The sequence below is a fragment of the Loa loa genome, assembly GCF_000183805.2.
Source record: "Loa loa unplaced genomic scaffold supercont3.100, whole genome shotgun sequence".
In the NCBI taxonomy this organism is placed as follows: Eukaryota; Metazoa; Nematoda; class Chromadorea; order Rhabditida; family Onchocercidae; genus Loa; species Loa loa.
Genome location: NW_018108280.1, coordinates 81,227 through 91,497, shown reverse-complemented (window position 1 = coordinate 91,497; position 10,271 = coordinate 81,227). Strand labels below are relative to the sequence as shown.

The 10,271-nt window shown below is 35.4% G+C and overlaps 1 protein-coding gene across 1 annotated transcript in view; it reads right to left on the bottom strand.

The window, feature by feature from the left end:
- Positions 1 to 253: 253 nt before the first annotated feature.
- Positions 254 to 10,271, bottom strand: part of LOAG_17601 (hypothetical protein) — a gene marked incomplete at its 5' end in the record, with an annotated part of 13,051 nt that continues 3,033 nt past the window's right edge. Inside the window, 19 exons of the mRNA XM_020450259.1 lie at positions 254 to 789; positions 919 to 1,086; positions 1,321 to 1,513; positions 1,728 to 1,906; positions 2,058 to 2,293; positions 2,477 to 2,566; positions 2,665 to 2,770; positions 2,880 to 3,001; positions 3,383 to 3,525; positions 3,821 to 4,016; positions 4,411 to 4,541; positions 4,733 to 4,834; positions 5,008 to 5,124; positions 6,861 to 7,349; positions 7,488 to 7,569; positions 7,986 to 8,130; positions 8,403 to 8,521; positions 8,635 to 8,799; positions 9,368 to 9,460. Of these exons, the coding sequence (XP_020306089.1) occupies positions 420 to 789; positions 919 to 1,086; positions 1,321 to 1,513; positions 1,728 to 1,906; positions 2,058 to 2,293; positions 2,477 to 2,566; positions 2,665 to 2,770; positions 2,880 to 3,001; positions 3,383 to 3,525; positions 3,821 to 4,016; positions 4,411 to 4,541; positions 4,733 to 4,834; positions 5,008 to 5,124; positions 6,861 to 7,349; positions 7,488 to 7,569; positions 7,986 to 8,130; positions 8,403 to 8,521; positions 8,635 to 8,799; positions 9,368 to 9,460 (3,246 nt within the window). The 3' untranslated portion in view covers positions 254 to 419. The remainder of the gene's footprint in view (positions 790 to 918; positions 1,087 to 1,320; positions 1,514 to 1,727; positions 1,907 to 2,057; positions 2,294 to 2,476; positions 2,567 to 2,664; positions 2,771 to 2,879; positions 3,002 to 3,382; positions 3,526 to 3,820; positions 4,017 to 4,410; positions 4,542 to 4,732; positions 4,835 to 5,007; positions 5,125 to 6,860; positions 7,350 to 7,487; positions 7,570 to 7,985; positions 8,131 to 8,402; positions 8,522 to 8,634; positions 8,800 to 9,367; positions 9,461 to 10,271) is intronic.

Genomic DNA, 10,271 nt, shown 5'->3' with positions numbered 1-10,271 from the left:
AAAACCCATACAATTATCATTAAAAACCATGAAGAAAAAGCCATCCAAGAGAGAGAATTGAATATTCTTTACTTTGTTTTATCCGTTCAAAATTCCTGTTCTTTAACTTCAATCGAATTTAGCATAGAGAAACAAGCTTCAGCGAATATCAAAATTATGATTTAGTGATATTAATCCAAAATTGAACTGACGGATAGATATCAACACATCACTAGACAAAAGGAATATGAAAAGAGAACTTGGATAATAGTCATGAAATTCAATTCAACTAAGTAAAGACATTAATTAACACGTTTTGAAAAGAGATATACCTATATAACACAAGCACATAAAAATCCACACTTCTGGTACAAATTTCAAAAATATGCAACACAATTATCAAATATATCACCACTTCCACGACATATTTTCACCCTATTCTAAGTTGGACTTGCAGGAGAATCATTAACTCGAACACCGTCGGCTGGTTTCGTCGACGGTATTGGATCTTCAGGTGGTGATTTCCTCTGATCGGCGCTTGCCACTGATTCCATGGCCTTAAGACTATCATTTCCTTCCACGACACGTTGCCCCTCTGTTGTAGGGTGATGTTCTTGCAATTGTGGTTTTACATCAGTCAGCTGATTTTCAACACCGACAATATGTTGGTCACTTCGTTCTCGATCGTCGCCCCTCGACCGTTTCTCGAAATATTCTTCCTGCTCGCATTCATGCATGGCACGCGGACTGACACGTCTACGACGATCAGGTGAATATGGCCGTCTTTCGAAAGGACTAACTGACCTTGACCTGAAAATCCTTATTCGATAAGGAAAAATCCATGAACGTTTGCTTTTATAAATATGACATTTTTCCAAGAACTTTTTTTCGTAGTTTAAGGAAATATAATAATCAACATAAGGATTCGAAGATATCGACCTCGATCGGCTTCTACTTCTTGATCTCGACGAACTCCTTCTGCGTCGCCTTCCATAACGATCATATACACGACGATCATAGTCATATTCCCGTTCCCTATCACGATCTCTTTCCCTATCGCGTTCATAAAACCCTCGACGACCTAATGAAGGACCACCACGGCCCCGCCTGAAACCGAAGCATATCAGATGAATTTTTTAATTTAAATATGAATCATATGTGAAACCAAGCTTATATGAATCATTAAATAAGATTCGAATAATTCATTAGGTAACTTGTGCAGTAATTTCTACTGAGTCCCATCGATTAATCTTGTACTTTGGGACCTATTTCCATTCCCACACATCTTAGCGTATCACTATCATTATTGCATACTGTACCAATATACAATGTCTATTTTACCTGTACCCACTATCCGCTCCACCTCGACGTGGGCCACCTCTAAACGGCTGACCACCGCGTCTAAAGCTTCGTCCTCGCTCATCGCTGTAACCATATCCTTGGGTACCCGCAGTTGGCTCATCACCATGGCCAAATCTGCATCTCATACCATAACTACATGTACCGGATTGATAAAATGTGCATTGTTTGATTGCTGTAAAAAATAATACAAGAGGTTTAGTAGAAGCAAGAGCGATATACACTAACGTTTATTCCTCTTATTTTCCATTCAGCGTGTTGCACAGTACTGGTCGCTAATAACTGAAGGATTCAGAAATTTCAAGGGCTTATACAAATAGAAAGCTTATACAAATCAGAAATTTCAAGGGCTTATACAAATAGAAAGCTTATACAAATAAAAAGCTTACCAGAACGGCCATAAGCACCATAAGATGGTGCTTCAGATGTAGATGGACCACTCTGAGTAGTCAAATCCACACCTACTGTTGGTATAACTCCGGCTGGAACTGGACCATTCAGAAGAGGCTGCTGTTGCTGGACCGGAAGTATATACTGACCAGCCGATAAGACAGGTGGCATCGGAAGCCTACAAAAGAACGTTAAATCGTCAAAGTTTTTTTTTTTATGATGTATGATTTCAAATGAAATTCCAAAGTTAATTCTGTAATTTGGAGAAGTTCCTAAAGAAAATAGTTCCACAATACAATTAACTAAAATAAAGAAAGAGAATATGATACCCATGAGCAAAACGGGGTGGCGGTAAGGATATATTCGGGATGTTTGGAACGCCAGAATGTGATGTTAACTGGGCATAAGTTGGAGTTGTCGCTACAGCGAGTTGCGACGCGGAAGGAGCTGATGTTGCTGTAGTGCCAGCAATAGTAGCAGTAGTTGAAGATACTTTATTGAGTATACTTGCCAAATCTGAACTTGAACCAACAAGGCCCTTCTTTTTCAATTCAGTCATTAATTTCTGCAAAAATTTCACTAGTTTGGTTCATATATGCTTGCTAACAGTCAACTAGTATTATCATAAACATCAGCGGAACGAAAAATACAAACGAAATAGGCCAAGATTTAAACATTAAAGTGCAAGAACAGTTATCCTTAAAATCCTTATAATTGAAGCACACATGTTAGAAATTTAAGTACGTACTTGAACGTCTATTTCTTTCCCGTCATTCCGACTGTGACCCGCTAAAGCTCCAGTAGCGTTAGTGACATTTCCGAAAGCTCGAGTAACATCCTCAAAAAATTTTATGTTTTAAAACACGATAATGCTGAAAAATGCAGAAATCTTTATGACTTGGAATTAGATTTTCCTAACTGAGTTCGAAAAATTACTTGATTAATATCTTCATCATCGGCTTCAGATTCCAAGGGTATTTCGGTCGGTGGTAATATAGCGCCAGTCAGCAACTCTGGTTCAGCATCTGCCAATTCGGCTGGCCTGAAAATTGTTAGGTGAAGCTTTTAAACAAAAATTGAAAAAAACCAAAACCAATATTTTGTATGTCTAACTCTTCCGATGTTTTATACAGTAGCATAATGAAACTTACAAAGAGGGATCATAAAATGGCATCATAATAGTTTTCTGCCGTTCTTCCTCGATTTTTTTCGCCTCACTCTGCGAACCTCGACGTTCAAAAAATATAGCATCCGTAAGCGGTATAAGTTTCCACTGAAAATTTCTGTTATACAGCTAATAAAAACTTGACTATAAAACACTGATTAGTTCCAGAACAGTTAGAGTTCTGTTAAATAAATACTTGGTTGCAAAAGATTTTGAATTTTAAAATAAACAAAGAAGATGTTTGTTATTAACGATTAACATCGATAAGAAAAGACTAATTCAATACATTTTAATACGTATTTGTTGCCATATACATTCATTTCAACCCAACATAAATAACAAAAGAGCCCTACAACTCAGCAGTTTTGAAATTCAATAACTACAAGACTTTTTCCAATATTTGGAATTATTGGAAAGCTTAGTAATCTTCAACATGTAGTTACTGCCAGATTTCAGACGAAGTAGGAAAACATAAAAAATAACCCATACTGGGATATGAGTGATTCCTTCCAAACGACTAGAATTAAAGCCAAATTCAGTTATATGGAGGCTGCGTTGTTCTTTCATAAACGTTCGTTCACGTTGCATTTCTAGATGTTTCATATCTTCCGACGATAACTTGCTGACATTCACTAAAATTTGAACTTTAAATTATACTCAATCTGATCATCCAAGAATCAGTCAAACAAATTTATAGTATTAAGAACAAATATGTCTAAACTATAAAATAAAAATTAGTACGAACCAAAATTTTGCCCCTGCGTTAAAAAACTGAACTTACTAATCTTTTTATCAATTAACATGCAAATTGTGACAATTATACTTTTCCCATATAATTAATGCAATCAAATTTTTTTTCCATAAAACTAAATATTTTTTTTCATAGAACTAAAATAGAAATTAAGAAAAGAAAAAGAAAAAACCAACATCTTTCACCCTCTTCTATCTCAAAATAGCGAATTTCAACAAGTTCCTGTCCGCTTTCATCAGCAAAACGTATCTTTCGATTACCAATTGGTATAATGTCTGGTTCCTCCACCACTAATTCTTTTTTTCCCTCTACCGATCCCTCGTCCTGTTTCTCTTTATTAAGTGATTTTGAAGTATCACTATATAATCCTTCCTGAAAGGAATTATTGTTGAATGATTTTCCAAACCGAAAAAAGCCTTTTAACAATCTAAAAATCAAAACTGAAGCTTTAAACGTAAACACAAGTCATCACTAAGTTCGCTTAAATTGCGAAAACTAGCTCTAGAAGTTTTGTAGAAAGAAACTATTTCTGAGAATATATGAGAAGAAAATATTCAACCTTTATGCCCAGCAACTTTCACATCTTTATGAGAAAAATATTTCATACACAGTACCGAACACAATTGTGGATTTACCTATTATGGGTAGATTTAACACTATCACTTTTAATTTCTAACGTTGAAACTAGTTGACCAAAACTCCTCATTTGTTCTACATAGGAGCCTATTTAAAATTAAAATCTAAAAAACATAAAAAAAAACCGGACCATAACACTTGGTATAACAGATGTCGATGGTTTCAAATTTAACGCCGGTCGTTTTCTCGCTTGTTTTGGAGGCGCTTTCTTATGACCTGGATCCATCAAAGCATCCATAAATGTGTTGCTCATCATAACTCCTTTAAATCATTATTCTTAAGCTAAGTAAGAATTAATTATTATAACTGATACCTTCATGAAAATATACAATGTTACGAAAGTGGAAATAACAGATATTTACTCTTTAAGCTGAAGTACTGAAGTAAAGTTATTCGTTGGCAGTAATTTCTTGAGTCAAGAATGAAACATTGAAATTCAGACTAAGGCTTACTTGCAGGAGCATTTGATGCAGTTTTTTTATCGGAAAACGGTACGGATGATACAGGAGGTGAAACATTAACCGCTGATACTTTTGGCATACTGGCTGGAACAGCTGTAAAGATAAAAAAGGTTACAAATCGTCCCAGCATTGAAAATAAATACAATTAACCCATAGCTAGCCAAACTATAAGCAGCAATTTGAGATGTTACAAGGAGTAACTTATAAACTAGAAATAAACGTTTATTACACTAAAATAGTTTAGCCATACAAGGAAGAAGACATACCGGTACGTTTCTTGGCATCTAGTAACGCTTTACTAGGTAAACTTCCTTTCTTTTTTGACGCCACCACTGTGCTAGCACCACTTTTACCTGTCGCAAGTTCATCATCACCCTCTAATCCTAAAATCAGCGGAAGTAAACATTTGCAATGATGATTAGCCCATAAATGCAAAACTAGCCGATGATTATACAAGCCTGCTGCAACCAACCGCATAAATCATTTGCTACCACAACAGATATTGCTAGAGTAGAGGATAGGCTAGGCAAATGTCACATCTGAATCTTCGAGGAACGAATAACATGGAGGAATGATTGTAAAGCCACATAAAGAATCCGACAACATTTATGTGCAATTAGACAATCCATATTTTCTTCGCAACGGTGATGAGTTATCATGGTCCTTTGCATCGTAAACTAATAGTGGTGCTTATAAAGGCTTAATCATGAAAGACAATCAATGGCATTATCAGAGCCAGTGGTACCATAAACGATATCGTAGATGAAGATATATCCATCGCTTTTACTATCCTTCAGAGTTAATAACTGAGATTTCTTCGTCAATTTCACACTGTTTATGTGTCATCCAGGCACTATTGCTTTCTTAGTTTCTTTTGTTAAAAAAAATTCTAATGCTGATTTCCTTTCACATCTGAGTGTTTTGAAATTTTTTTAAGTTTTCATTTTTATTTAATTTCTCTTTCTGGAACATCTTTTTGGATTATTCAATTCAGTGCCAGTTCATTTTGTCGGTATTTCTAATAACGTTGGCTAGGGGAAAAGCACAGTTTGTTTTCATATATAACACTGTATATATGATGTGAAAAGAAGCACTGTCTTCACGGATAAAATAAAATAGTTGTCCCAAATGCTTGAGAAAAGAACAGTTTTATGGGGAAAAAAATGCACAACAACAGTTAGCAGTAGTAGCAGCACGGCTCGTACAATCACCGAACACCTGTTGCATGGAATGATGAAGAAGAATCCTGAAATTCATCAACATTATTATGCAACCTATTATAGCTGGTATTAATCCTAATTTAAAAGTACTTCGATTTCAAATACGACACATTAAATTAAATATTAGAATGCGTGTTACATAGAAATTTAGAGCAATACGGCTTCTGGTGACAACACAATAGTGGAACAAATCAGAACTCTACCTACTCTTTTTCTGGATGGGGAAGATCATGGTCACCTCAAACAAGCAATCATATTTTAATCATATTTTCAAACAGTCATATTTTAATTTCCAAAAATACGAAAGTACATAAACCTTAGATGACCAAAAAAAAGTAAAGATTTGAAATGGTGGAATATACTATAACTACCAAAGAAAACGATTCCATACTTCCCAATTTCGAAAATTCTTGTTTTTCTAGAAATATATTTTCATCTAAAACAAAATCCACTACCGTTAACAATACATTATGCAAGATTGACTAATTGTGCAGTGTAGCCTTTTCTTTCAAATTCTCGAAATCGAATGCCAAGTTCAAATGTAGTAATAATATAAACTGTGGGACAAGGGTCATTTAACTACTATCACCTGTTTAATAGTTGAAGCTAATTTTTGCAATTTGGAAAAAATTTTTCTTTGCATAGAAAGTCTTGTACACTGCAACATTAACATCACGCCGACGAGTGTACATTTCACCAATGACTTATAGAATTCTAAAAATATTTCAGAATTCCATTTTGCTGTTTTGCTCGAAATGTTTAAAGCAGAAATTAAAACACGAAAAATGGTACACCCATTTGTAAGTTCCAAGTATTCAGACTTTTCTTGATGAAAAATCCCGTAGCTGATTAAACGATGTTCAGAAAGAATGAGAAATAATACTTGACCACTACAGTACCTGTTGAACGAAATTTCGAAGTATAGGTTTTGGCTGTTTTTGGACGTCGCTTCTTTTCTTTCCTTTCCTCACCCAGTTTCTCGAACATATTGAATTCATTAAGTTTATTCGACGAAGCCTTCGCCGACTCACTTAATTTTTCGGCTTTTTCTACTTTACTTTTGGAAGATGAAGGCTTCATGGGCTTTTCGGCCTTGGGAGATGCTTTTTCAGAATTTTCGATGCTTGTAGACTTTTTACTAGACTCCACTTTATTTCCAGAAACGTCTTTTTGTTTGCTTCCATCTAATTGTGCTTCTTTCTCAACAGTTTTTGTAGAATCCAGATTATCTTTCATGGCCTTTGCCTTGCTGGCACCCCCCGATGCCGGATGAGGTGTTTTACGCTTTGCAGAACCGACTTTTTTTAGTTCTTCAGGTACTTTATGAGGTGGCGCGGATACTAAGCGTTTCCATCGTATCACCAAATCACCAGATATTTTGCGCACATCTGAAAAAAGCAAAAGTATTTGCAACGAAGCATAGCACATGTTTGTGAAATATGAAGCGAGAAGAAAAAAAAAGAAAAAGCAAAAAACCATACGATCCAAGAGTCCTCTTTTTTCACAAAGCATTCTTTGAAACTAACCTTGATCAGGACAGGTTTTTGATAATTTACGCACGAATTTCGGAGTATCGTTTGATTGCAACAACTCCAGCGTTAGATTTGCCTTAAATAGATCAATTAAATTAAGCTAAAAAGTGATCAAAAATTAACGAAATCCATTTGCAATAAAGGAGGAAGATAAGGCAGTTCGAAATCCATGGTAAAATAAATGAACAAGTACAGAAACGTTCACATTTATTTAAACTATACATGGCCCACCATCAATTTAACCAGCATTCGTACCTAATTCGAAGGCAGAATGCCATATTTTAAAGCGTTAACATAAGAAATTACGATTTTTAGAAGAAATCGTGAAATGTAACTGAACAGTGCGATTATATACATCATTGGTAAATATCGAAAACAAAAACTTTACTAAAATAATTCATAACTAATTTTATATCTAAATTAAAATAGCTACAACTAGTTCACAATTGAGAATGACATTAAATAATACTGGGAACATATGAAATAACTTGCCTGTGAACACTGGCTCAGTAGTAACTTCAAACGGCTCCAATCTTCGTTCGTTTCAGCAGTTTTTAACCATGATCCCATCTGCTTCCACCCAAGTGGTGTACTAAAGCGCTGGATAGCTGCAACTTGTGCAGCCACTGTTGAACCGCTGAAACAAGATTGCTCTTAATTCACCGGAATAAATATAATCCGATCGGATCATCAACATGTGCATTTCTCTCTTCTTTGAACTCCATTTTGATATTGCGCTGTGAACTAATAAACGGCTGAAACTACTACTTTTTTTCCAATAAATAAGTTTTCATAATAGAAGCAGAAACAAGAAATTTCTGAATTCAAGAACGTTTATGCCTTGCTAAGGGCACAAGCTTATTTATTTCTTAAACAGTAAGTCGTATTTGACTTATAACTTTGTTTTACCTTATTTTCTCACTTTCTCCCTCATCTGGTGTCACTATTTTCTTTTTTGGTTTCGCTGCAACGCCACTGATACCTGAAGAGGATGGTTGCGATTCCTGTGAAAATTGCTGTTTTTGACGCTGAAATATATAATCAGGATTAATTGTTAAACATAATATCAGATATGATGATATAACGAAAAGACATATGTGGAGGCCACAATACCAAAATCTATATTTTTACAATAGTTAACCTTATCTTCGAGAGCTTTTGCAACAATTTCACGCGCCACAGCGCGATAATTTTCATTGGATGAATTAATATCACCATCATCTCTTTGTGTTCGACGAGCAGGCCCAACTTGCTGGCGTAAAAACACATAACGAGGTTGAGCACTGCTCTCCATCACACGGTATAACTGGAAATCATATTTGTTCATGAAATTCTTTGGTAAAAAGTGAGTCCCTATTTCCCCTTCTCTGGCCATATCGAGTTTCTAACTGCCTTTCCTATGGGTACTTCTGCAATCCTTTTCCAATAAATTTAAATTTAATAATGGAGTTGATTACTCAAGAGGTAATTGGCAATTAGGAATATTTGGTGCAAAACAGTACGAAAATAAAAAATAAAAACAAAAAAAAAAGCAGGACTATAACAAAAATGCAGGATTACCTAATATTCATGGCTTTTCCTAACCCAGTGATGACATTACCACCAGCTGATTGTGATGATACTTATTACTCACTGACTTCAATCCATGTTAACATCCAATACGATAAGAGTAATCTTTCGACTTTCCCCATATCGTCAAGAAAAATGGAAAGGCAAGTTATTAGGGACAAAAATAAATGTGCTACTTACAATGTAATTCACATACCACCCTAATTTCCACAGCCTCTAAATGACTATGTAATTCTAGGACTACTTAAAAATGGAACTGAAGGCAGGTTTTTATTTAATAATAAGTAAAATATCTAAATACACACCGAACCCTGATGTAATCTTGGACGATCCTGTGTTCTCACGGACTGTAGTGCATAAATTGGTTGACCTTCTACTGTATGCCCAACAACGGTATACTGAAAAAAGTCGAAAGTGTTCATCAGATAGTGTGTTAAATTTATGCACCTATTTTCGAATTTTTTCGCCTAAGTTCAAGTCCACTCCGATTATCTATCGTTTATTCTCTATGTCCTATAGTGCAAGAAAGTTTCATGCAGCTGGATCATTCAGTCGTCTAAATAAATTTAAGTACATTAGACACAAATATGATCATACAACACAAAAACCAATTCTGAGCAGCAGAAACGGTTCGAGATCATTGTACAATTAAGTGATGTAATTAGGAACATCTACACAATTGAACATTAAGAACAAGAATAGTTGGACAATATGTAATGATAAGAAAGTATCAAGGATACAAAATGTATGTGGGGAATACAAGGATATGCATCGAAAACTGGAAAGCTCCTCAAATCTCTCCCAACAAACGAAAAAGACACAAGATAATCGACATTTTTTCATGGCCTCATAAGCAGATTCATTGAAACAGTCAGCCAAATCTAAATGACGCGACAATAGTTACCCACTTCTAAAATGTGGTAGTTTATCACCAGCCCTTAAATGCGAACGGAGAGAGTCGATAATCTTGGAATGCAGAAAACGTGAACGCGAATAAGCTTCATTGACAGACCTTACTAGTCCAATGAAATCTATACATTTTATTAACCATGAAGACCATCTCTGTGTTAATATGTACCACGACAGTGCAATAGTTGCTGCTGCAGCAAATCATGCAACAAGGCAATATGCCAACAACAGTTCAGCACCATAATCCTTTGACAGCAAAGTTTGGCCAACCGTGTATGGAAGTGAGGATGATTGGGCAAT